This window comes from Anomalospiza imberbis, chromosome 6, assembly GCF_031753505.1.
Source record: "Anomalospiza imberbis isolate Cuckoo-Finch-1a 21T00152 chromosome 6, ASM3175350v1, whole genome shotgun sequence".
Lineage (NCBI taxonomy): Eukaryota > Metazoa > Chordata > Aves > Passeriformes > Viduidae > Anomalospiza > Anomalospiza imberbis.
This window is the reverse complement of record NC_089686.1, coordinates 55503209-55527336: the sequence shown is the minus strand read 5'-3', so window position 1 is coordinate 55527336 and position 24128 is coordinate 55503209. Positions and strand designations below refer to the sequence as shown.

The window sequence follows — 24128 nt, the reverse complement described above, 5'->3', positions numbered from 1 at the left end:
GGGGACAGGGACTGGATGACAACTGGGAGGGAAGTTAAGGGCAAGTTTTGGCCCTGGAGCTGGGCTTGGGCACCTCCAGCACTGATTTGTATCAGCCACACCTTGGGTTTTTGGGGAAAATATTCCTGTACCAAGCTGTAGCTCCGCTGAAAAAATGCTGAGGGGTACTAACTTCTCCCAGCAAAGCTTCCCTGGATAAAACTGTAGGCAAAATCTAAGTCAGGTTCAGCCATGGAATGGCTGTAAGGGCATGGAGAAGGGAAGAGCCCCTCAGCTCCTTCCTTGATCCACAGAGGCACTTAACGATGCTGGGGAGAGCTCACAGAGTGAAAGGATGAAACTCATGAGGGCAACCCAAGGGCGTGGGATGCTCCAAAATATCTGTGGAGGCTCCTGAGGTGGCAAAACCACAAAAATAACAAAAGGGGTGCTGGCTCAAGTGGCATTTGTTTATTTGCAGCAAGTCAAGCCCTGGAACAGGATGTCCAGGTGGGATCTGGTGGCTCCATCCTGGGACATCACCAAAGCCTGCCTGGACACCCTGGGCTGAGCCTGAGCATGGCAATTCCCATTTTGGGAGGGTGGGCTATGTGTCCCTGCACCGGTGCCGGCTCCTCCTTGAGGAGCCCAGGATGTTCCGCTGGGACCTTGGAGCTCGTTCCTGGTCATCATTCCAGCTCCTCCACTGCCTCTGCCTTGTGGAGTGGTTGTGGGGCGTTCCCTGGGCAGCTCTCTGGGAGTTCTGGCTTCTCCTGTGGGATCTGCCCCGGGTTCGGCTCCAGTCTTCCCACTGGTGTCTCTCACTCCTCCTCGAGGGGGTGTCACACTGGGGCCTTGAAGCACGTCTGTCATCGGCATTCCAGCTCCTCCAGCACCTCTGGTTTGTGGAGTGCTCGTAGGGCACCGTTCCCTGAGAGCCTGCCTGGGAGTTCTGGCCTCTCCTGTGGGATCTGCCCCGGCTTTGCCTCCTTCTTGTGTGCCGTTGTCCGGAGGAATCAGAGTCTTCCCACTGGTGTGTCTCACTCCTCTCTGAGGGGACACCGTGTTGGGGCCCTGGAGTGTGTCTGTCACCAGCATTCCAGCTCCTCCAGCGCCTCTGCCTTGCGGAGTGCTCGGGGGAGCCTGTCTGGGTGTCCTGCTCTCTCCTGGAGGGCCTGTCCCAGCCACGGAAACGCTCCCTGCCCCTGCTCCACCTGCGGCAGCCCAGTGACCGTTCCCGCTGGCTCCATGACCTGCGGGACCTGCGCCGGGATCGATGTCCCTGCGAGGAGGCTGGGATGGCACACTGAAACCTCAGAGTCTGTCCCTCTTCAGCTGTGTCCTCTCTTCTCTGCTGCTGCCACCACCTCCTCCTCGGGGAGCCGCTGCCTCGGGAGTGCCAAGACTGCCGGCGGCCATCGCGGGGCCACCTCACGGATCTCCTTGGCCTCCTCTCCCAGGGCCCGCCGTGCCCGGAGTGTCCGGAGCAGCTGCGCGGCTGCCGCGCCGAGCGGCCGCGCCATCTGCGCTTCCTGTCGTAGGCCCGCTCCTGCACCTCGTGGTACAGGGCCACGTGCTGGGGGTAGGGGTGGCGCGTGGGCCGCTGGCACCGCGGGCACACGGCCTCGCCCAGGCTCCAGTCCCACAGGCACAGCTGGCAGAAGCAGTGCCGGCACGAGCTGGAGCACGCGGTGCCGGCGCCCCGGCACTCCGGGCACGCGGCGTCCTCCCGGCTGTCGTCCTGCGGCGCGGCCGGGGCAGCCTGGCTGGTGCTGGCAGCAGAGGTGCCCGGCTCTGGAGTGTCCTCCCTCGATGACATCTCGCCCTGCAAGAGGCACAAAGTCTGTTTGCAGGTACCTCTCCCCGAAACCCCGCAGCTCCTTGTCCCGCACCTCAGCAGCGGGGCCGTGGTGGGGCCGGACTAGCGGTGCTTGCGTCCCACGTGTCTCACCATGGGATTGCGACTCTGGGCCCCCGTCCTGCTTCTGTGACGTGGCCCCTGTCCTGTGGCTGCTGTGAAGTCACTGATGGTGCCCTCACAAAGGGCCACTGTTGAGGCGTGGGACAGCCCCGAAGGGCTGAGGCGCTGCGCTTGGGTTTAGGGACAGGCGTCGGGATAAATGTCGCGTCTTGCAGGGCAAGAAGGTGTCACAGGAGGGGAACCCAGAGGGGAACCTCAGGCGGAGGCCACAGGAGGTGCCCAAGGTGGCACCACGATGGCCACAGGTGGCCTTGGCACAGCCAGGGCTACAACTCATCAGGAACTGCAGGGTTGGGACAAGGGGAACGGCTCCAAAATGGAAAAGGGGAGATTTAGGCGGAAGACTGGGAAGAGATCCTTCCCTGTGCAGGGGTGAGGCCCTGGCAAAGGTTGCCCGGAGCAGCTGTGGCTGTCCCATCCCTGGAAGCATTCCAGGTCAGGTTGGACAGGGTTTGGAGCAGCCTGGGCTAGTGGAAGGTGTCCTGGCCCGTGGCAGGGCGTGGGACTGGATGATCTTTAAGGTGATCTTTGAGCACAAACCACTCCAGGATTCTCATCAAGAAGAAGGAGGTGGCAGTGGAGCGGGGCTTGGAACAGCACTGACGATGACTTGAGTCTGCACCCTGAGAGACGAGGCTCTGCTTGGGTGAGGCTCCGTGGGGACACACCAGGAATCTTTCAGTTTATCGCACTACTGGATAAGAACACCTCTCTGAAGCAGTTCATTTTTCTGGAATCACGGCTATCCAGTTTTCTTCATGATCGCAGGTTGATCTCAGATTTGTTGCTATTGTGGATAAAGTAAGTTAAGTAACCTTCAGCCACGAGGACACAAATCCTACTTGAATAAAGGAGTTAAGGGCTGAAAAATTCCGTCTCCTGCATATGGGAATAATTGGATCGGCTTTCTTCTACAGTGCTCCCTCCTTAGAGCAGAAGGGGGAAAGGGAGGTGTCTTAGATCAATAAGACAAGAATTTCCCACGGAGCTGTGCCTTGGGCTGAGATGGATGCTTTTTGGGGACAACAGAAACAAGTATGTTTTTCGGAACAGGCTGTAGCTGGGCTCGCACCTCCCCCCACTGCCGCAGGCTTCCCGAGGAGGTGGTGGAGTGCCATCCCTGGAGGGATTTAGTGCGTGGATGTGGATCGGTCTGTGGCACTTGGGGACACGGTCAGCGGCGACCTTGGGGGACAGGGGGACCTACGCGCTGTTTTCCCGAGGGTCTCCGTGCCCGCGCACGGCCCCACGGGATTTGTAGTTTTCCTCTCGCTTCTCCCCGCTCGCAGCCGCCGCTAAAGAACTACAACACCCATCATGCCCAGCAAAGCGCCGCGCACCCTGACGGTTCCCGTCCCCGGGGGCCGCGCGGTGCATCACGGTGCTTGCAGTCCAACCTTCCCAGGCGGCGCGTGGCGCGGCGGCGTGCGGGGACTACATTTCCCAGCGACCGCGGCGCCGGGAGCGGAACCGGGAAGCGCGAAGATGGCGGTGGATAAGGAGCTGCTGGAGCGGGACCTCTACGGGCTGCTGGGGATCGGCGAGAAGGCATCCGAGAAGGAGGTGAGGGGCGCAGGGGGGCTCAGGACGGGCTCCTTCTCTCCCCTCCATCCCTTTCCCCGTGTCCTCGGGAGCGGTGGGTTCCCGGCGCGGCGCTGCCCTCCAGCGCCGAGCTGAGGGGCTGCTCCAAGCGCGGCTGCGGGACCGGGGCTGTCAGACGGAGAAATCCCGTTTTTACCGATGTCGGGGCTGTAATTTCCCGGTGTTAGTGGAATTGGCCTCGTTCCCCCAGTTCACCCCTCAGTCCTGCGGGGCGGAACCCGCCTTTGGAGGAGGAGAGAATTGCGGAGTGTGTCTGGGACGGGTTGTTCTCGCTTTGTTTATGTGCTTCCAGAAGGGGGAATTCCCGTGCTGACCCAAAAATCCTGGTGTCAGACGTTTGTCCGAGCGCCCAAAAGTCACGCAGTTGATGTCGTGGGTTCGGAATTACACGTTGGCGGTTTTTAATTGAGTTTACTTGCTTCGTCGGTGCTAAACACGGGAAGGAAGCTCCGAGAGAGCTGCAGAGGGGACGGGGAAGAGCAGGGTAAAAAGGGAACGGCTGGCACTGCCAGGCAGCGGGCTGAGATGGGACAGGGGGGAGGAATCCCTGGCTGAAATGGGAAGCTGGAGGATGGAGCCCGCCCAGGAGACGCCTCTCCCTCAGCTGGACTCTTATGCAGGAGGTGGGGTCATCTGCAGGGCTTTGCCTGCACCTTCCCAGTCCCGGGAGCTTTGTCCACCAGGTGGGGCCGGGACACAACTTTTCCCACTTGTTGTAGCAGGGAATTGGTTGGGAGTGGGATAGAGTGGCTTCCTTTTTTCCTTCCTCCCCTTTTTTTTTTCCCTTTCCACTTTTTTTCCCCTCCATTTCCCCATTTTCCATTCTCTTTACCTCTTTTATTTTTCTTTTCCACTTCTCTTCCATTCCCCATTTGTTTTCATTTCCCTCTTTTTCTTCCTTTCCCTCTTTTTAGTTCCCTTTCCCTCTTTTTGGTTCTCTTTCTGGGTTTTTTCCCTTCCCCCATTTTTATCATCTCCCCCTTTTTTCCCCCCTTCTCTTTTTCCTTTCTTTTCCCCTCTTCTGTTTTGTTCCTTCATATTTTTTCCCTCTCCTCCCTTTTTCCCCCTCTCTCCTTTTTTTTTTTGTCTCCCCTTTCTCCTTCTCTTCTTTTTTTTCCCTCTCCCCCCTTTTTCCCACCTCTCCCATTTTTTTTTACCTGAGGTTTGACTGCTGCAACGCAAGACACTTGGAAGTAAAAAACAGCTTTTAAAAGCTCCAACTCCTTCCAGACACGGCCATGTCCTGGGCTCAGCAGGTTACCCTTGAAGACAGGGATTATTTTGGGTTTCCAAGCTGCTTTTCTTGGCAGAGACAAAGCAGTTTCCCCCCAGTAACACCCAGTGTGGCCCCTGCAGGTGAAGACAGCGTTCCGGCAGAAGGCCCTGACCTGCCACCCGGACAAGAACCCGGACAACCCCCGGGCAGGTGAGATGGGGCAGCTCTTCTTGCTGGAGTTTTCACTACTCCAGGCTCCTGGAAGTGGCTCTGCTTCCCTAAGTGCTGAGGGAATGGCTGGGTGTGTGTCCCTGGGAATGCAGACAGGGCTGGGAGTTGCTCCTGTTGGTGTTAACTCTGCTTTTTAAGGCTGAACGATCCCTGCTGGGTTTAGAAACACCAGCATTAAGTCAGTGCTGGAATTACACTCCAGACCTTCCCAACCTTTGCCTGTTTGGACACTGCTTTGATCTGTATCTCTCACAGTCCAAATTTCACCAGCACTCCATAAGTTCTGTTATCTGTGGGCAGGGCAAGAGGGAATTTCAGCTGCCTGCAGCGAGTGATTGCTGTGGATGAATGTCATAGAATTAGCAGTTACTTTGTATTTTGTGTGTCGAGACTGAGAATTCATCTTTATAAAAAATAAATAGTTTGCCAATGTTTGTAATGGGACAAGAGGAAAGACTTTTAAAGGATAGATGGCTGTAATGCAGCAACTTCCAGTACAACATAAGCAGGACTTCTTGTTGAAGGAAAAGGACTGAGAAGGAGAAGGAAATTGTGAAGCTCCAGCTAAATGTGGCATGAAGGAGATATTGCCACACATAATAAAAAGAATCAGTAAGAAAAAATGAGTTTGTGTTTTCCAAGATTTCTCTTAAAATGAAACAATCCCAGATTTTTTACTCTCGAGTCTGTGTAACACCTTTGAGCTGAGGTGGCCCTGGATAGAGGCTGGCTTAGAAATCTCTTGGAGAGGTGATTTTTGTTCCTTGGAGAGACCTTCCTGCAGGAATTGTCTTTCCTGCTTCTTCCCCAGGTCCCTCACCTGGTTTCCCTCATCTTGCCCTTATTTCTTCTTGTTCCCAGCGGAAATTTTCCACCAGCTGTCCCAGGCCTTGGCCGTGCTCACAGATGCAGCAGCCAGGGTAAGGATGCTCCTTTGGGAAGGGTGGGATTTTGGGGTGGTGCTGGGAACTGTAATCCTGCCTGTCCTGCTCTCTGCTCTGAGAGAGGCTCCATGAATACAAATCTCAGCTGTTATTCCCCCTGGTTCTCCATGAGATCAAATCTCAGGTGCCAGGTAAAAGCTTGGAGAAATGTTGTGTTTGGGATTTGCTGCTGGGAGCAGCTCTGCCCTGAGATTCTGCCTTTAATAACGTGCTGGACTGGGCATATCCCATTTAATAACACCATCCCTGATTCAGGAACACCAAATTCCCATGGCAAAATCTGCCATTCCTGTTGAGTCAGGGGCTGACAAATCAGTAATACCTGGATGCAATTCCTGAGACTCCAAGCTCTGCTGTCTGTGGGACACAGGAGAGCTTGGATCCTTCTGAGGCTGTGAGGAAGTGGCAGAGAGCCCACTGCCCAAGGCCTAAAAGAACCTGGAAATGTCCCTGGAAAGAATAAAACCAAAAAATTAGCAAGGAACTCTTTCCAAATTAGCTCAGGAGAGGGAAAAGTGTTGATTCCAGTCAATGAAAGCCAAAAACATGAACTCCTCTTTTCAGGTACTGGCAAAGCTTGTAATCCAAGAAGCAGCAGATGCTTCAGCCCTGCTGACAGGGTTTCAGTCCCTGATGTTGTTGTATTCCCTGTTTTCCAGTTTCTCTCCTGGTTTCTGTAGTTTCCCACTGTTGTGCTGGTTCCTTGGCAGGCAGCCTATGACAGGGTGAGGAGAGCGAAGAAGGAGGCTGCAGCAAGGACACAGAAACTCGATGAGAAAAGGAAGAAAGTGAAGCTTGGTAAGAAAATCAAACCCTCACGTTCTCCTGCGGTCTCCCCTAGCTGGCTGTTTGCATTTCTCCTTCCACGGGGGTCAGTCCATGGGGGATGACTCTGATTTCTTCATCCCTAGTACAGTCCAGTAGACCTGGAATCTCCTCCCACAGCTGTAGCTGGGGTGGTCCTGCTCTGGAAGGAGGGAATTCTGTGCTGCTGTGGGAATTAGGGGGTTGAGGACTGTTAAGGCTCCTTTGGTGTGTGGGGCCAGGGGAAAGGCAGCAGAGCTGTCAGGATATTGGTGTAGCTGCAGCCAAGTTTGTGATCTATCCATCTTCCTGTGGCCAGCAGGGAAAATTCAAGTTCTCTTTGGATTGTTTTAATTTTGTTTCTTTCTCTGCAGATCTTGAAGCCAGAGAACGGGAAGCCCAGTCCCAGGAGAATGAAGAGGAGGCGATCAGGATAACGAGATCATTAGAAGAAGAAGTAAGGATAAATTCTTAGTTCTCTCTGCTATTTTTGAGAAGAATTATTTCCATTCATTATGAAATCCATGGGATGAGGTGCAAAAAACCTCTGGAGAGCAGCCCTTCAGCCTTTGGGATTAAAAGGCTCTGTGAATCAGAGAATCCTGGAATGGTTTGAGTGGGAAGGAACCTTAAAGCCCATCCAGTTCCAGCCCCTGCCATGCTCAGGGACCCCTTCCATCAGACCAGGCTGCTCCTTTTGGAGCTGTACCAAGGGAACTGGCAGGAGGGGTGTCCCAGGAGATGGGTGTGAGGCCCAGGCTGTCCTTGGAAGTGTCCAGGTGACATTCCAGCCCTGGCTCTGTGCCCCAGGTGCCCATGCTGTGTTCCCTGTGCCGTAGATAATCCGCCTGCGTGAGGAGGGCTCCCGGCAGCTGGAGGAGCAGCAGAGACTGGTCAGGGAGCAGATCCGCCTGGAAAGGGAGCAGCACAGCCGAGGTGAGCACAGGGGAGCACCTGCAGGTGGCATTGAGCTCTTTGGCACCTGTCCACCCTGAATTTTTCCAACCTTCTTGCAGGGAAAAATGCCTCAGAACACGTCTCCTGCTTGTGTTTTTGCTGACCTGTTTCTAGCCTTGATCGTGGCAAGTCTGTGCTTCCTAAAAGGGAAAAATGCTGCCATGGAGTATTCAGTCTGTGCTGCAGTTCCTGTTGCACGAGATTTTTGGGACTGGAATGGTGCAGTGGAAATCCCAGATTGTTTCATCATATGTATGTTCTCAGGAAAAACAAAAAAAAGCAAAATGAATTTTCACCCATGAATTTCATGTCCTTTCCATCTTTTTTTTTTTTTTTTCTTTTTCTCTCTTTAGGCAAGCAGGAAAGAAACGGAGTAGAAGGCAAAATAACTCCTAAGCTCAAGGTAAGACATCCTTTTAAAGCTGTGTTTTGGTGAAAACTGATAGAACATGGTGGAAAATAGAAGGGACATTTCAACCCTGCTGAGCTGGCACATCCTTTTTTGTACTGGAGATGAAATTCCTCCATGGAATGTGCACCATCAGGTGAACAGCTCCTGTCCTTGCTGTTAGAATTCCTTCCTCAGTCACCTTTTCTTTGTCTGCTCCAGATTTCTGAGTCTGGGATTGAGTTGTCTGTGCTTTCAGCACAGGGAGACATCTGCTAATTACCCTGGCAGAGCCATTAGCATCCTTTCAAGTGCGATCTTTTTTTATTCCAGTGAGCAGCGTTTCTCCCTGTTCCCCAAACAGTTTGTTCCCTGTGCTCACTCCCATGCTGAGATCACTGTCTTGGCAGGCCTGGGAGTGTGGCTGGAAATAGCAGACGTGGTGAATGTGCAGGGGGGTGGGAGCTGCTTGAGCTGGCAGTGCATCCAAACGGGAGAAGTTAACTCCTGCCGTTTGTTTCCAGCTCAGGTGGAAATGCAGGAAGGAAGATGAGACTGGAGGGGGATACTCCAAAGATGTGCTGCTGCAGATCCTGCAAAAGGTCCTGTCTGACACTCTTCCCTATTTATTACTGGGTCTTCCCCTGATCTCAGTGCTGTAAGAATAGTGAACTCTGGGAAGTTGCATATCACAGAATCATGGAATGATTTGGGTTGGAAGGGACCTTACAAAATATTCCGTTCCACCCCTTGCCACAGACAGGGACACCTTCCACTTGACCAAGTTGCTCCAAGCCCTGTCCAACCTGGCCCTGGACACTTCCAGGGATGTGGCAGTCACAGCTCCTCTGGGCAACCTGTGCCAGGGCCTCAGCACCTGCACAGGGAAGGATTTTATCCTAATAATCTCATCTAAACAGGTAATCTCGTCTAAACAGCTGGTTTAGAGCCATTCCCTGTGTCCTGTCACTCCATGCCCTTGTAAGCTGTAAACTGGAGTGGCTCATTTCCTTACCTGTTCAGCTTTCTCATGCAGTTTTCAGAGCTCATCAGCATGATCGTGGAGTCATTAAGGTTGGAAAAGATCTCTTAAATCATCAAATCCAACCTTTGAACCAAGTTGGATCCTTTGATCCCTTAGCTGGGAGCTGTTTCCCAACTAACAGTTCTGGCTGAAACAGAGCAACTGCAGACTCTTCCCACTGGATGCTTCCTGCCCACTTAGTCTGGCTCTGTGGTTGTGGTGCACTCACCCTTCACTTCAAGCACTCCACATCCCTGCTGTGGGAAGTGCAGAGGCAGGCACAGACAAAGACAAGCCTTTGATCTGATCAATCCCACCCTGGCATCTTTCTTTTCCCTCTGAGCTCTGACTCTGAGCTCAGCAGCCCTCTTGCACTGGGGCTTGCTGGGAGCCAAGTGTGTAGCTCCATGCCTTCCCAGATTATTTCCTGGAGGGACAGAAATGGTGGGATCGGTGGAAGCAGGACAGAAATGGTGACAGCTCGAGCCTCGTCTCTGTGAAAACACATGTTTTCTCTTTGTGTTCATTTGATAACTGAACTTGACATCTCTCCTGGCTCTGTAATTAACTTTCCTTCCTTTCTTTCTTCCCACAGTATGGTGATGTGCTCAATTTGTTGATCTCCAGCAGGAAGACTGGGAGTGCGGTGGTGGAATTTGCCACGGTGAAGGCAGCTGTGAGTGTGCAGAGCCCCCGCTGGGTGTGCTGGGGGTGGCACAGGACAGGTGACAGCCAGGACACTGCCCTGTCATTAAGGCAGTGGAGAAGGGTAATGAGAGTCAAAAGGCACGGAGGGAGTGGCATAGCTGGAGGCACAAACCCAGAGATCAGGCACATAAACAGGTTGTGCGTGGAACAGGCTGAGGGAAGAGGCACTGCCTTAAAAGTCAGGCACTGCGTACTTACTCAGCTCTCTCTGAAGATGAAATGCCTTGGACTTGGGCTTATGTGTTTTGGAGGTGATATCAGGCATTTGCAGTGAAAAACAACCCAGAATGTCTCGACTCACTATGAGTTATAACAATTCATGTGGCTGTGGGAGCAGAAGTCATCAGTTACCCTAAATTTAGTAGCTCCGTGAGCTTGGGTTGTATGAGAGTTCCCTTGTTAGCTTTTCTTTCACTCATATCCAAATGATAAAAACCCCCAGAATTGTGTGTGACCTGTATATCAAAAGTGCTGGCAGGAGTATGGACCATAAAGGTGCTTCTCATGTAGGACAGCTGTGAAATCTGAGAGTCATGGAATGGTTTGGGTTGGAAAGATCCTTAAAGTCTTACAGAGTGGAATCATAGAATGGTTTGGTTTGAGGGGACCTTAAAAGACCATCCATTTCAAACCCTCAGCCATGGGCAGGGACACCATCCGCTAGCCCAGGTTGCTCCAAGCCCCATCCAGCCTGGCCTTGGACACTTCCAGAGACAGGTCGTGTTTGTGCCCTACTTGGCCTTGAGGCCATTCTGAGGTGGGAGCATGATTCTCAGGGACTTGTGAGGGAAGGGAGTGGGATCTGAACTTCAGGTGATGATGGAAGGATGTTTTCCCTGCCAGGAGATGGCTGTGAAGAATGAAGTTGGTCTGCTAAATAACCCCCTGAAGATTTCCTGGCTGGAGGGCCAGCCCCAGAGCCAGCCCAGCACCATCCTCCCTGACAACACCAGCCAGCCCAGGACCTCACAGGTGAGGAGAATGGGCTGTGGGATGGAAATCTGGTTCTGTAACAACCTAAATCTCAGAGTGCTGTCACATAGAAGCTCTTGGGGCCAGGCCTGGCTTTCCCTGCAGCCCTTTCTGTGCTGGATCAGTGGCTTTCTAAAGGACCTCCTGCCTGGGCAGCAGCACACTGGAAGCTATTTGGATCTTCACACATCCCCTTTCTCCCAGGTGAAGAGCAAGGATGTTCCTTGCTCAGCCCAAAGCCTCCAGTGCCATTCTGATGGGATTTTTGAGTATGTCTTGACTGTTGGAGTCCTGTGAGTGAGAGCTGCTGAAAGATTCATTTAGAGAGTCTTGGTTGCTCACTGCATTTCCAGGAGGAGGATGTTTCAGTGCTGGAAGCAAACCTCTATTCTTAGGGTCTGCAGGTGGGAGGAGACAGCAATATCAAGCTAAATACCCTTTTGTGTGTTCACTCCCTAAATATTTTAAGCTTGTGAGATTGTTCAGTGCATTCACTCTCTTGATGTTGCATTAAGTATTTTATTTATATTATTTGTAATTATGCATCAGAACACCTGATTGTTATCCTGTCCATGTAGGACCAGGGAGAGTCCTGCAGCCACAGGAGATTCACCAGAGTGTTAGGAAGGGAACTGGGGCAAAAAGCAGAATCCAAAGCATGTTATTTGAGAATTTCTCACTAGCAGAGAGTGAGAACTGACTCATTCCTACCAAAGGGGGTTGCTGGTGCAGCTGGAGCTTGGTAGTGGGTTCCAGCCTCTGTGGGTTCAGATCCCTGAGTTTGTCTTGGCCTGTTTCCATGCCCAGAGCTTGTTAGTGTGGAAGTGCAGCGTCTGCCTGCAGTGCAGGATTAGTGTGGTGGGGCAGCAGGGAGAGCAGGAAAGCAGCACACGGTGCTGGTGACTCACCTCTGCCCAGCACGGCCTCCTCAATCCCACCTGGCTCTGGGAATGCTGAGGAGGTGCTGCCAGGGACCTGCATCCTTCCCAGGAGCTGCACAGCTGGTGCTTTGCTCCTTTCTGCTGCTTTTAGCTGTAAGAAGCTGCACTTTCTGGGATTGCACTGCAGCCTTGCATCTCCAAGCTGCTCTCCTTCCTGTTTTTCCTTGTTCCTGCTCCAGAGCCTCCCCAAATCCTCCTGCTGCATCCACTAGGATGCTTCTAAAACCCATAGAGTGTTTACAGCTCCTCTTGGCTGATCTGCTTCCAGCTGACTTAGCTTGTGCTCTCCAGTTCAAGAGTGTGCAGCGTGAGCTCCCAGATCCCTGTTCCCTCTGCCTCTTCCCTTCACACCCAGCCTGGCTTCCGAGCCACCAGGCTCCACGTTCTTGCTTCCAGGCTGCACTTACCTCATTCTGATTTAAGCTGCCCTTGCTTCCTATTCGCTTCCCCCGCTCTGTTTTTGTCTGAATCCACCCCCGTTTTGTTCCCACTCTGTGCAAAAGCAGCTCCTCTGCTGCTCTGCTTCAGGAAACAGCCCAAGCCTGCAGCGTTCTCATGGCAACACGCTCACTACTCATCCTCTGCTCCCTGCCTGGGACCTCCCTGCAGCCAGGTACTCCCTGCCTGGGAGAGCCAGCCAGGACCTGAGAGCCAAAATCTGCAGGTAAAGGACAGCCAAGACCCCAGCTAGGGGGTTTGGAAGCAGTTCCCAGGTGGAAGCTGCTTGTCTTCCATAGCCTCATTGTCTCTTACAGCATGAGGTGCACATTGTCCAGCAGTTCCTGGAGAGCTGCTGCAGCCAAGGAGGCTCCAGTTCCCCTTGGAATTCAGAAGCTGTGGCTTGGACAGTATTACTCCAGGCTATTGAGAGCAGTGGCTGTGTGATGGTTCAAAGCACACAGTGGCTGCAGAGAGCTTGTTTTGCCATTCCAACAGCATGCAATGCTTAGTTTTGGGAAGATTTTCCCTGCTCCTGCAGTGGAATCTCCCTGCCAGGGCTGCTCAGCCATTCAGTCCTGAGAAAAGACTCCTGCCTGGTGTTCATGTACCTGTTCTAAGCTTCTTCAGAGGTTCCAGAGGGTTTATTTCCTATTATCTGACTTTGGGAGGTGAATCTCGCAGGGTAAGAGGCAGCTGTGCCTTCCCTGGAGTGTACCTGCACTTTGCTGTGGCCACTTCCAAAGCTCCTGGTTATTTGGGGGCATGGAGGTTTTATTATTGTTGTTTTTTTAAAAGAACCCTAATAGTAAAAAAGGTAAGAACTGGTAGTTTCTTTTAACAGTTTGTCCTAGTGTCCAAAATATTCTCAGCCCGGTAGAACCTTTCCCACTGTCCAGCTCAGGGTGGGGAGCTGTTCCTGTCTTGCCCCGAGCTGTGTGAGCTCTCCTCAGGGGAAAATCAAGTCCCAGCAGCTCTGTCCTTCCCTCAGAGCCACACAGGTGTCCCTCCCCCCATCATAAAACCCTGCAGTGCCAGGGAGGATGGACCTGGGCCACTCCAGATACCCTGTGCTCCTGGTGCCTGGGATTTCTGAGGCTTGTTCCCAATGAAATGAGGCAACCAGACACTTCCAGTCACAGATACATTTATTCTTCTATGTCTGTACAGCTGGGAGCTCAGTGCATGCGTAAGGCAGCAGTGTCAGAGACATCTTTTCTCCTGCCAGGAGGATAAATCCACTGCTGGTGCTGTATCAGGAGCCTACTTGGATGCTTACCTGTTTCCAGGCTGGGAGTGCCACCTGCACTGGAGTTAAGGGAAAAGAAACCCACAAGGAGGAAGAGAAAAAACGGAGGAACAGCTTTGAGCTTTCACATCCAAACATGGTGGGAGGAGAAGCCCCAGTTCCCGTCTCTCAGCCCTCAAAGCTTTGGCTTCGGAGTGCAGTGCTGCTGCCTCCTTGCAGGCTGCCTGCTGTTCCACAAGTAATCCATGATGAATCCCTGTGTGTCCCTGCCCCACAGTGTCACATCCCCAACATAAGTCTTTCCCAAAAAATGCCAGTCTTCCCTGAGGATGGGACACGCAGTCTGGAGTGGGAAATTCCCAGGGTGGAGAGTGGAAAGTTGCCCACAAGACAGCAGACAGTGCTCTCACCTGAGCACAGAGCCTGTGAGCTCTGCTCCAGAGGATTCCTTGGCAAGGACAGGGATGGTCTGTGGTGGGCGAGGCGAGGACAACGAAACAGGCCACACACAACAGGCATGCTCCAGTATCCTTCCTCCTGCTGGAATCGGAGGAACTGGCAGCAGCAGTGAGTAACTGGGATGTGACGGACAACGAATACCTTCAAATGGCGTAATCCCTCGGGTTCTGTTTCCTGAGGGTCTGCAGCACATCCTCGAGGAGCGATAGCCCCAGATCCACTTTGAAGGACAGGAAGGGGTCAGCCAGGTCAGGTAGAGTGGTGCTGTTTGGGAGACCTGCCTCTGAGGTGCCGTGGTCCGTAGCCTGGTCCTTGTGCGTTGGAGTGGCTTTGTGGTACGGAGCAGCGTCGGAAAAGGAGAGGTCGGAGTGGGAATCTGTGTGATCGATGATGTTGGGGCAGCTGGAACTGTCCAGGTACAGCCGGGGAGGCTTGGGAGGGGCTTGTGCCTTGGCCAGGTTCTGCTCGCTCTGACAGGACAGGTACTCGGACTTGTCCTTCAGATCCCTCAAGCATTCCCTCTTCTGGCTGTCCGTGTCCAGAGTGTGGCTGTTCTGGTTCAGGATGATGACTTGATTGCCCAGCTTTTTGTGCCTCCTGAGGGAGAAGCGTCGGAAGAAGGTGGTGGACTTGATGGACCCCCTGCGCCAAGTATCCATGGTGAGGAAAGGCGGCGAGGAGCAGGAGTGCTGACTCCTCACAGGCGGGAGCCGAGGGATTAGCAGAGAGCCACGCAACAGGATCAACCTCTTCCTGCCCCGTTCCCAGAGCTACAAGGAACACAGAGAGGCTGGTAGTGCAGGAAATGCAAACTCCACGCTGTGGCAAGGAGCACTTGGCTTGTCTTGGATCTCTAGGAGTCTCCCCCTGGAGTGGAGAGGAGCAGTGGTGTGTGAGCGAGCTCGTTAAACGTGTGCTGCGGCTCCGGGCTGGAGGGGAACAGCAGAGGCACAATCACCATGAGAACAGATCTAATCTGGCATCTAGAACAGAAGGGCACTCGGGTGCCATGGTAACCAGGCACCTTCTGTGGAGGGGCACCACCAGAAAAGCGCCGTGGGTGGCTGGGAACGAGACGGTGACTCAGTCCCACCGAAGGAACCCAGGGAATACAGGAGAAGGGGGATGTAGAAAGTGACAATGCAGGAGACAACGTTGGGAGAACGGAGTGCAGAAGAGACTTACACACTGTTGGAGCAGCCCGGAGTCCAGGAGCAGAGAGGAGAAGCTGCTGGAGCACTTGGAGACCAGGATGAAGAAGCAAGTCCAGGGAGAGCTCAGCCAGGAGTTCAGGAATTCAGCCAGGTTGGACCCAGAATGCCAAAACTCCCAGCGCTGCTGCCGCCGTCCCTTCATGTGCCACCCGTCACTGCTTCCCGGGCTGCGGCTCCCTGCGTGGATGTGTTTGTTTTGAGCCAAGCCCTTGCTGAGTCAGCCACGTCAGGAACTGGGTTTCACTCCACTGGTAATTGCCAGGATTGCAGGAAGTAGGTGTGTGGAGTGGTGGAGCCTCAGCCCACGCTCAGGCACCCGGGAGCACGTGCTGGGAGCCCACCTGGATCAGGCTGTTCTCCCTCCCGCTGCTCTGAGGGCTCCTTGTGTCAGCAGAGCTCCCAAACCAGGATGCAAATAATCTCCTGGCTGTTTTAAATTTCAATCCCAGTGTGAGGTGGGGCTTCAGGTTTGTGTGGGTGATTCATCTGCATGAGTCTCAGGCAGCCTATTCCATTCAGCCCAACAAATTTCTGGGGTTGGTGGATGGGACTTGGAACGATCCCGGCTGAGGGCTGATACCATCAGTGCTTTCTCAGACACTGCTGCTGCCAGTACCCAAAGGTCATTTTGCTCAGGTGGCTCCTAAGACACCAATTAGACTCTTAATTTCCCTCTTGATGTTCCTTATCTGTTGTGGGCTTTCATTGTGTCCTTGCAGCCGGAGGAACCACTTTGCTGGCACAGGATAAGGAATTGCACTCGTTGTGTTTCCATGCAGAGCCTTATTTAGGCATTCTATTGCCTTTGTATCCCTCCTGCTTCCTAAGAAATCCTTCAATATCTGGAGAAGCTGTGGCTGCCCCATCCCTGGAAGTGTTCAAAACCAGGCTGGAGCAGCCTGGGCTAGTGGAAAGTGTCCCTGCCCATGGCACGAGGTCAGAACCAAATGATGTTTGAGACCCCTTCCCACCCAAACCATTCTGGGATTCCGTGACTCTCTGTGATCACCACTTAACCCACTTCCTAGAAAAAGGAATAGGAGGGTTTTTTTTTTTCCATTCACCTTCTGTCAAGAAACTCTTACTTCCACCTGAACTATCAAGGAACGAGCTCGATGTTTCCAAGCCTTGCAATGCTTTCATACATCCAAAATAGCACGGCCACCTACTAGTGTGGAATGGCTTTGGAAGCAGCGCCAAAGCACCGGAGCAGCTGTCATCTGCTGCCCACATTCATTAGGCAGAGTCTGCAATCAACTGCCTTGACGTGACAGTTGCTGCCACACGCAGCAGGGAGGCTCTGGGAGCTTTGGAAAACTGTTCCATTCCTGTGTCAGGTTTGGAAACATCCCTGGTGGTTTTCTTTCTGCAGCTGATTAGAATCGGGGAATTGTTTGTGGTGGAAAAGACCTCCAGGGTCATTGATTGCAGCTGTTAGAATCATGAAATGGTTTGGGTGGGAAGGGACCTTAAAGTCCATCCCAGGGCAGGGACATCTTCCACTATCCCGGGTTGTTCCAAGTCCTGTCCAACCTGGCCTGGCACACTTCCAGGGATCCAGGGGCAGCCACAGCCTCTCAGGGCAACCTGTGCCAAGGCCTCAGCACTGTCAGACAGTTGGAAGTTAGTCACTTCCATGACTCATCCACAAAGGTTTGATTTTTTTATGGCATTAGCCTTTGTAACAGGTGAAGTGTACGCTGGACTTCGGGCAACAACACTGTAGGTGCAGGGTGATCTTGTCATCCAAAATAATGCCCCATCCAACCTCATGGAATGCTGGCTCTGTGTCTGCCCTGCTTTCCTCATCAACCACACTTATTGCTGGTTATTTTTAATAATCATTTTAATAACTTCTCCTGGTTATTTCCTGTAGCCAGGCAGCTTTCACCCGCCTCACCCAATTTCTGTGGGATCAAACTGTTTCCTGCCCAGAACGCTAGTGTTGTGAGGGGGATCTGGGGAAGTCTGGGAGTCTGTGCTGCCCCTGACAGGTTGTGTGTGTTTCCTGCTCCTTCCCAGGCGTCGGTGGTGTCAGAGCGGGACTACGAGAGCCTGGTGATGATGAGGATGCGCCAGGCGGCCGAGAGGCAGCAGCTCATCGAGCAGCTCCAGCGGGAAGACAAGGAGGAAAAGTCCCACACTTAGCATGAGAGTATGGATTCTTCCCATCCCTCCGTCCCCTCTGAGCTGTTTCTTAATTTAAGTCAATAAACCTCCTTTTTTCTAAAGGTATTGTGGGAATAGAAACTCCCAGGGACTGCAGCCCTTATCACTTTCCAGGTCTGGGGAAGGAATGGCTGCCTGAGGTTCACAGAGTGCAGGTGTTACCCTGTCAGTGTGTGTGCCCAGAGCAGCTGCCCCATCCCATGGGACAAGGTGTGAGAGGTGCCATCAGAACACCAGACCTTGGAGCTTTTAATTCCTGAAAGCTCATTCAGGAGCCGTGCATCCAGAGGGATTTGGCAACAGCTTTTAACAACCCACAGAAGGACACTGGTCTCTTTGGAGCAATGTTTTATTGGTGTTACCCCACAGCAGAATCTGTGCACAGTCCCAAACATTCCAGCAGTGTTGGGATTAGAGCCCTCACCTGGAATAGTCACACAACAACATTTTCTGTGTTATTTTGGGAATCCCGTGTTAGGCTTGGATGGCAGTCTGGGATCTGGAAGTTCAGTGGTGCTGCTGAGATGGAAACAGGCCTTACTGCCAAGGGAAGGGATTCTCAGAGCCCTGGGAGTAGGTTTAGTGGTTCCCTCTTGGATTTCAGGAATGAGATGGGATGGTGCCCATGCTTGCTGTCCCTTCCTAACCCCCTGGCTCAGGAGAAGGCACGGAGCTCTTGGACAGCCTGAGGAGGCAAACAGGGCTGTTAGTGAGCTTCCTCCAGGGCATGCTGAATACATGATTAAAATGTAAAAAGCTGGAATTTGCCAGACTGCCATCCCGCTGAAGGCAGAGCTGGAGCCATCTGTTCCCTCTGCTTGATTCTGGGCATACCTTCCTCCCTCTGCTCTTGGGAAACGCAACAGGGATGGCAAAATTCCACTGGGTCCAGCTCTGCCTCTGTGCCGTTCCTCCCCCTGCCCGAGTGCCTGGAGTCTGGGACAGGAAGGAATTAAGGGGGGAAAATTTGCTGCCAGTCCTATAAGATGATCTCCAGCAGGATGTTGTCCGGGTGGAATGCAGGATTCTCCCTGGCTATTCCCTGTGGAGGCACCAGACCAGAGTCTGGCCCACGCCGGTCATGCTGACCACGCGGTAGCCAAGGCTCTCCAGCTTGTCCAGGACCACACGCGGAGCGTCGTTCACGTAGTACTCACAGCTGCACCCAGGAAAGATGGGAATAAGGTGAGCTGGGGGAGGAGGAGATGGGAATTTCCTGGTGGAAGTGAGCCTGCCTCACTCCTGATCCCTCTAAGACCAGCGGCCACACCTGGCACAGGTGTGTGTGACACAGGGCCTTGGTTAACCCCGGGGGAAGGCACAGCCCGCGGTGCCAAACCACAGGAATCCTGTCCAGGAGGGAAGGATCAGGTTGAATGGGAATGTGGCTCAGGGGCTGGTGTCCAGAGCCACATGCTGCTTGGTAATTGGGCTGACACTGCAGCAGAGGGTTCACAGGTAAACACTGCGAGCACGTTTTTAGCATACCTGGGAATTCATGGAGGAGGAGAGGAATGAGTCAGGTGTTTCTAAGAAATGAAATCCCAGTGTTCTACCCATGTCAGAGTATGTCTGTGAGTTGGGTGGGTTTGAGAGACTGTTAGAATTTGGGGATTGGAACAAAGTGATGCTTTCAGGCAGGTGGGAAACCTTTGGAAAGCCAGTAGTCATCCATCCTGCGTGGATGTGCCAGGCGAGGTGGAGCCCAGGCTCTTCTGTTCCAGCAGTGCCTGGGAGCTGGTACTGGGATCCTTGTCCAGCTCTGATTCCCTGTTGGTTTGTGCTGGCTCTATGCATGGAGCAGAAGCTGTCCCACATTCCTACCCCTTGATCCCAGAAGCTCCAGGGCTGTGACACTGCTCCCCAGTGAAGGGACCAGGCACAGACTGCGCTGAATTGGGACAGCCGAGCTGAGCTGGCCAGTGGGACCTTTGGATGTGCCAGCCTCTCCTGTGACATGACTTTTGGGACAAGGCCCAGAGCAGCTCGGCTGTAGCTGACTCGCAGTGCCGGATAAGCAGATAATGATGGGCTGCAGGATCACTGGGGATCCTGTTTGGGCACCTGAACAAAGCTTCTCCTGCTTTTCCTACTAATAATGATAAAGAAATCCAAAAGCCTTTCCAAAGCTTCTCCTGCTTGGATTTCAGACCCATGCTGGAGCTGGGAGTGCTTTAAAGCACGAAATAACCTGAGATGTGAAAGATTTTCCAGTTTCTCAAGACTGTACTTGGCTGTAATTATAGATGTGGTGTAAAGATAATGTGCATTATTATAAGTGTCTTTGAAGTCTGTTCTTTCTCCAGGAGGGTTGCCACATACCCTTCAGATTCGCAGTGGGAGCTGGTAAATATTATTCCCACTATTCAGAGGAAGTTGCAGAGGCAGGGATTTGTAGAAACCTAAATAAATGGAGTATCTGAGCTAAAAGCAGGAGGCAAGAGTTCCCAGGGCTTTATCCCAGCTATGTGTTGAGGGAAATGAAGACTACACACTGTGGGTATCAGATCTGCTGCCGTCTCCGTGTGCATCCAGTTGGGATGGAGGGGCTGGGATATCTGCAAAGCCTTTTCTTCCAGGTAAACCTCACCCCACCCCTTGCCCCACCTGGCTGCCCCAAGGGCTCTGACCCCGAGTGAGAGGGCAGGGACCACATCCCTGCTCCCCACACCTTGTGGGACTTAATGAGGGGCCGTGTGTCTGTGCAGAGCTGCGGAACAGGATCCGTGTGCTCCCTCATTACAGGGATTTCAGCTTCACCTCTACATCCCAGTTTCCAGCAGGTCTGTGCTGCTCGGGCTTTTCCTTCAGGCTCCCTTCAAAGTCGTGGCTGAAGTTCTGGGGCCCAAGGTGCTACAGGAAGGGGGTTTGCAGCATCCATAGCCAGGCTCTGCTCATGAAGGAATTGGGGATGGAAAATCCTGCTCGGCCACGGTGCAGATCCTGGAGCTCCCAGCCCTGGTTGGGATTCTGGAGGAGGTGGCCAGGCTCGCCCCCGCTGGCACGTGGCTGTGCTCCGGGGGGTGCCAGCAGCCACATTCCAGCCAGGGGACTTCCCCCACTGCTCCAGGCACACACGGGGAGGGGAGGACGTGCTGTGCCGAAGGGATGTGCCGCAGGGACACAGCGGAGCTCCCAGCTGTGACACAGGCTGGGAGCAGGTGGGGCAAGAGGAGCTCAAAACGCTCCGGGACACAGGGAGAGGAGAAAGGTGGTGAATCCACCTGGGAGATCCCATAGGAAGCTCGTATCCTTTCCCCAAAACAAGCAGAATGTGGTGCTTCTGTTCCTTACAGTGCTGCAGCTCCCCCAGCTGCTGGGCCAAGCACCACAGAGGCTTATATCTGTCTTTGCCTGTCTTTTCCACCTGAACCCCAGGGATCCTTGACCAAATCTCTCAGGATCCAGCTCCTTCTTGGAGCCTGTTGTGTTTCTCTCTGTCTCCCATCCCGTTGCATAACTCCGTGCTCCACACTGCGAGTGGCAGCACGACTCTGATGCTGCTGCCAATCTCTGCCCCACCCACGGGCTTGGGAATAGCAGCACGGAGGGAGATCTGTCCAGCAAACCCCCCAGGAATGCAGCTGGGACGGGGGGGGCCTCTATACTTATATTTTATCTCCTTACTATTGACATTTCCCACCCCACTCAGATTTTTAATGCTGCAGCAGCCGAGGATCCAGCCCTTGGTGTTGGCCAGGCTGAGTAGGAAGGGTTTCCCAGCTCCATGGATGGAAGCTTGGGAACATTTGGGATGAGATGCACCTTCTGTTTTAATGCCTCATCCTTCTCCTCCTCCTCCTTTTCCTCCTTCTCCTAATCCACACCACGGCACATGGGACACAGCAGGAATTGAGCTGCTCCTCTCTGTCAAGTTCTTTTGCATTTGGGGGTTTGGTGCTATTGTGGTTTGGGTTTTTTTTCTCTCTCCCCCCTCCCCCCCCCCCCCCCCCGGGAAAACCAGGAAGTGGGAGGAAAAAAAAGGAAAAAAAAAATGGGCCAAACCATGAGGAAGATGGTGGTCACCTCTCTGAGTGGCACTTGGCCAAAGGCTGGGGTCAGAGGGGGCGTCAAACTCGGCGTGGTCAGAGGGGGGACAAATATCCACGGCTTGGGAACATGCCAGTGGAGGAATTGGAGTCAGGGGTGGCACAATGGGAAGCAGCTCCAACCAACAGGGCTCAGCTGCCCATGGAAAAGATTTGGGAGCTGTTGGGAAGGGCTGGCTCAGGTGAAACCTCGAGCTGCACTGGAGAGCGGGATGGGATGGACAGACAGGCTGCAGCTCGGAGGGATGGGATGGACAGAACTGGGTGAGCATTCTGGTGTCTCAGCACCAAGAAAGGCACAGGCAGAGCAAGGCAGGGATGGCACCGAGAGAGGGGAAAGGGTCAGGTGCTAAAACAGGGTCAGAGCAAGGAAAGATAAAGAACCAAGTGAAGTATCAGGCAGCATTTCCTCGTTAACAGGATACATGTGAGTCCTGGGATTAACTGTACAGCTGGAAGGTGCTGTAGGGAATTCCGGGAGTGAAAATGTTCTGCATTCCTTGGGAAAATAACGAGAGGAGGACTTACAAGTTGTTCCCCAGCGTGGTCCTCTTTGTGGCCCCCAGGATACTCATCAGGTGGGGATCCGAGTGCTCGTCGCCCACCATGGTGGGGCCAGCCTCCTGTGGGACAGGACAGAGTGCTGAGTGACACGCGGTGACACGGCCACCTCCTGTTCCCAGCACAGCTCCAGTGAGAGCCCTTAAGGAAGGGAATTGCCATCAGCCCTCCCTGGGAGGAGGGGCCCTCAGTCCTGGCCACTGCCAGGAAGGTGCAGCTGCTCACCCGGGAAGGTTCCAGCCTCAGGTCAATGCCAAGTTTCATGCTGGAAATGTTTGCTTCCAAAGTCTCTGAAGGGCAGACTGAGCCCTGCTGCTCCAGGCTGTTCCCTCCAGTGCCATAATCCATGTGTCCCTTCCTGTACCTCATCCATAATCACTCAATCAACTTGATTGAGTGATCCCAAATGCCACTGCCAGCAGGTGCTTTGGTGCTGCAGCATCCCCACACATCCCCATTCCCAGTCCACTGCTGCTTCCTCTGGGACATCTCCAGTGGCAGTAGCAGCAGCGTCCATCACAACTCCCTCCCTTTGCTCATTTGCCGTTTTCACTGTCCCTACTTCCTGCCCCAAACCACACCAGCAGATCCAGGATTTCGGGAAAAGGGAAACCTCAGATAAACACCCAGCTGTGAGTTCCTAGAGCCCTGCAGGATGTGGGTGCTGCCAGTGCCGGGGAGTAACGTTTGCTTTGTGGCTTTATCTGATAGGGACAGGCAGCAATGCCACCAGTGCTCCTGGACAATGATCCCAGCCAGAGATCCCAACCACTGCCCGGCTCCCGTCTGCCCCAGCCATGCCCACTCCCTTGGCCGCCTTTTCCACCCTGGAACGGCTGTGAGGGGACGAGGGAAAACCAACTGCGAGGACAAGAGGGGCCGTCCCTTTGGCGTTCCTGGGATCCTGCCAAAAGTTTCCCAAGTGAGTCGCTGTTTGGGACAGGAGGCTTTGGGGGCAGCAGAGCCGGGGTGGGGGCTCTCACAGGCCGCTGGAGCACAGCCTGGCCGTGCTGGGGTCCCTCAAGTCTGCATCACCCCCCGACCCCCCAGCAGCAGCAGGGCCAGCCCATGCCGGGATCACACCGGGACACCGGTGACGGTGGCACCGCGGGCTGAGCGGGTCTCACGGCTCGCCCCGGTCGGTCCCTGCCCGCCCCCAGAAATTCCCCACTCTCGGGGGTCCCGCCGGGACTCACCAGGCGGATTTGGGTGCTAACGAGCAGGTACGGCATCTCCGCTCCGCCGCTCCCGCCGCCGCTCCTGGGGGACCGTGCCCGGGGCCGCTCCCGGTCCCGCCCCGCCACCACCGCCCCCGGGCAGCGCGGGGGGAAAGGCTCCCGAGGGGCTCGGGGGGGCTGGGGAGCGGGAGGCACCCGGGGGGCTCCGACGGATCCCTCGGGATCTCGGCGCTGCCGTCCCAGTAAGGGATGGGCAGGAGGTGGAGGGCTGGAAGGTGATGGAGCAGGAGGGGACAGACAGAAGGTGATGAGCAGGGAGGAGACGGACCAGGAGATGATGGACTGGGAGACAGAGGACAGGAGATGATGAGCAGGGAGAGGATGGACCAGGAGATGAGATGCAGGGACGTGGAGGACAGGGAGATGATGGATAAGGGAGACGAAGAAAACGGAAATTAATAGCAGGGAGATAAAGGAGCGGGAAATAACAGCAGGGAGGTGAGGACTGGGAGATGGTGGAGCAGGAGCCAGGCAGGTGGGCCCTGCAGAGCATTCCCACTCCCACCCTGCAGTCTGACCAAACATTCCCCTGAAGCAGAATGTTCAGCATTGCCAACATTTTTTGGGAAAAATCTGTTTTTCTACTGGCTGTTGAGTTATTATCTGAGAACACGGGGGATTTAAATCCCTTCATAATTGGAGAAGTTCCCTTTCCTGAGACTGGGACCAGCAGAGGTGCTGCATATCCGTTATTATTGATGTGTTATTAATTATTAATTGTTGTTGTTGTTATAATTGTTGTTGTTATTGACATTGTCATTGACCCGTTGGTTGGGTTTGGTGAGATACAAGAAACCCCGGAGGCTAATGGTCTCCTCTTGCTAAAGCACATCCCACAAATCCCAGTATGTCCATTAGGAGCTCCCCGTGGGATACCTCCCACCATGGGTTAAACATCAGCTTGTTCTGATCACTCCTATCCTCAGCAGAGCCTCCTCCCCAAGTCCTGGAACAGCTGGAATGTTTGCTCATTGCTCTCCTGTCCCAGTGCAAACCTGTTGCCC

General features: G+C 53.8%; 5 protein-coding genes across 7 annotated transcripts in view; 2 read left to right on the top strand and 3 right to left on the bottom strand.

The window, feature by feature from the left end:
- MYRF (myelin regulatory factor) overlaps positions 1-24128 on the bottom strand; it is a 232964-nt gene that overhangs the window by 114001 nt on the left and 94835 nt on the right. The gene's annotated exons all lie outside the window — the stretch shown is intronic.
- Positions 3369-17338, top strand: DNAJC17 (DnaJ heat shock protein family (Hsp40) member C17). Of its 3 annotated transcripts, none has more exons than XM_068194417.1 (11): positions 3376-3523; positions 4919-4988; positions 5871-5929; positions 6664-6751; positions 7132-7214; positions 7597-7693; positions 8068-8117; positions 8627-8704; positions 9722-9802; positions 10678-10806; positions 13356-13622. In XM_068194417.1, the coding sequence occupies exons 1-11, from the start codon at positions 3446-3448 to the stop codon at positions 13419-13421; spliced, it is 879 nt and encodes a 292-aa protein (XP_068050518.1). In that variant the 5' UTR covers positions 3376-3445; the 3' UTR covers positions 13422-13622. The 3 variants fall into 3 exon arrangements, with proteins under 3 accessions (XP_068050519.1, XP_068050518.1, XP_068050517.1); XM_068194416.1 differs by lacking the exon at positions 13356-13622 and adding an exon at positions 17130-17338 and having other exon boundaries at positions 3382-3523; XM_068194418.1 differs by lacking the exons at positions 10678-10806; positions 13356-13622 and adding an exon at positions 17130-17338 and having other exon boundaries at positions 3369-3523.
- Positions 13316-16193, bottom strand: C6H15orf62 (chromosome 6 C15orf62 homolog). Its single transcript, XM_068194428.1, has one exon. It carries the CDS (start codon positions 14550-14552, stop codon positions 14037-14039), a length of 516 nt encoding a protein of 171 aa, XP_068050529.1. The 5' UTR covers positions 14553-16193; the 3' UTR covers positions 13316-14036.
- Positions 17242-24128, top strand: part of RMDN3 (regulator of microtubule dynamics 3) — a 28673-nt gene continuing 21786 nt past the window's right edge. The window contains exons 1-2 of the mRNA XM_068194409.1: positions 17242-17262; positions 22598-22808. Coding sequence (XP_068050510.1) covers positions 17257-17262; positions 22598-22808 — 217 coding nt within the window. The 5' untranslated portion in view covers positions 17242-17256. The remainder of the gene's footprint in view (positions 17263-22597; positions 22809-24128) is intronic.
- GCHFR (GTP cyclohydrolase I feedback regulator) lies at positions 17608-23228 on the bottom strand. The gene is made up of 3 exons (XM_068194421.1): positions 23083-23228; positions 21854-21948; positions 17608-18435 (listed from the first exon to the last, which is right to left on the bottom strand). Exons 1-3 carry the CDS (start codon positions 23116-23118, stop codon positions 18312-18314), a joined length of 255 nt encoding a protein of 84 aa, XP_068050522.1. The 5' UTR covers positions 23119-23228; the 3' UTR covers positions 17608-18311.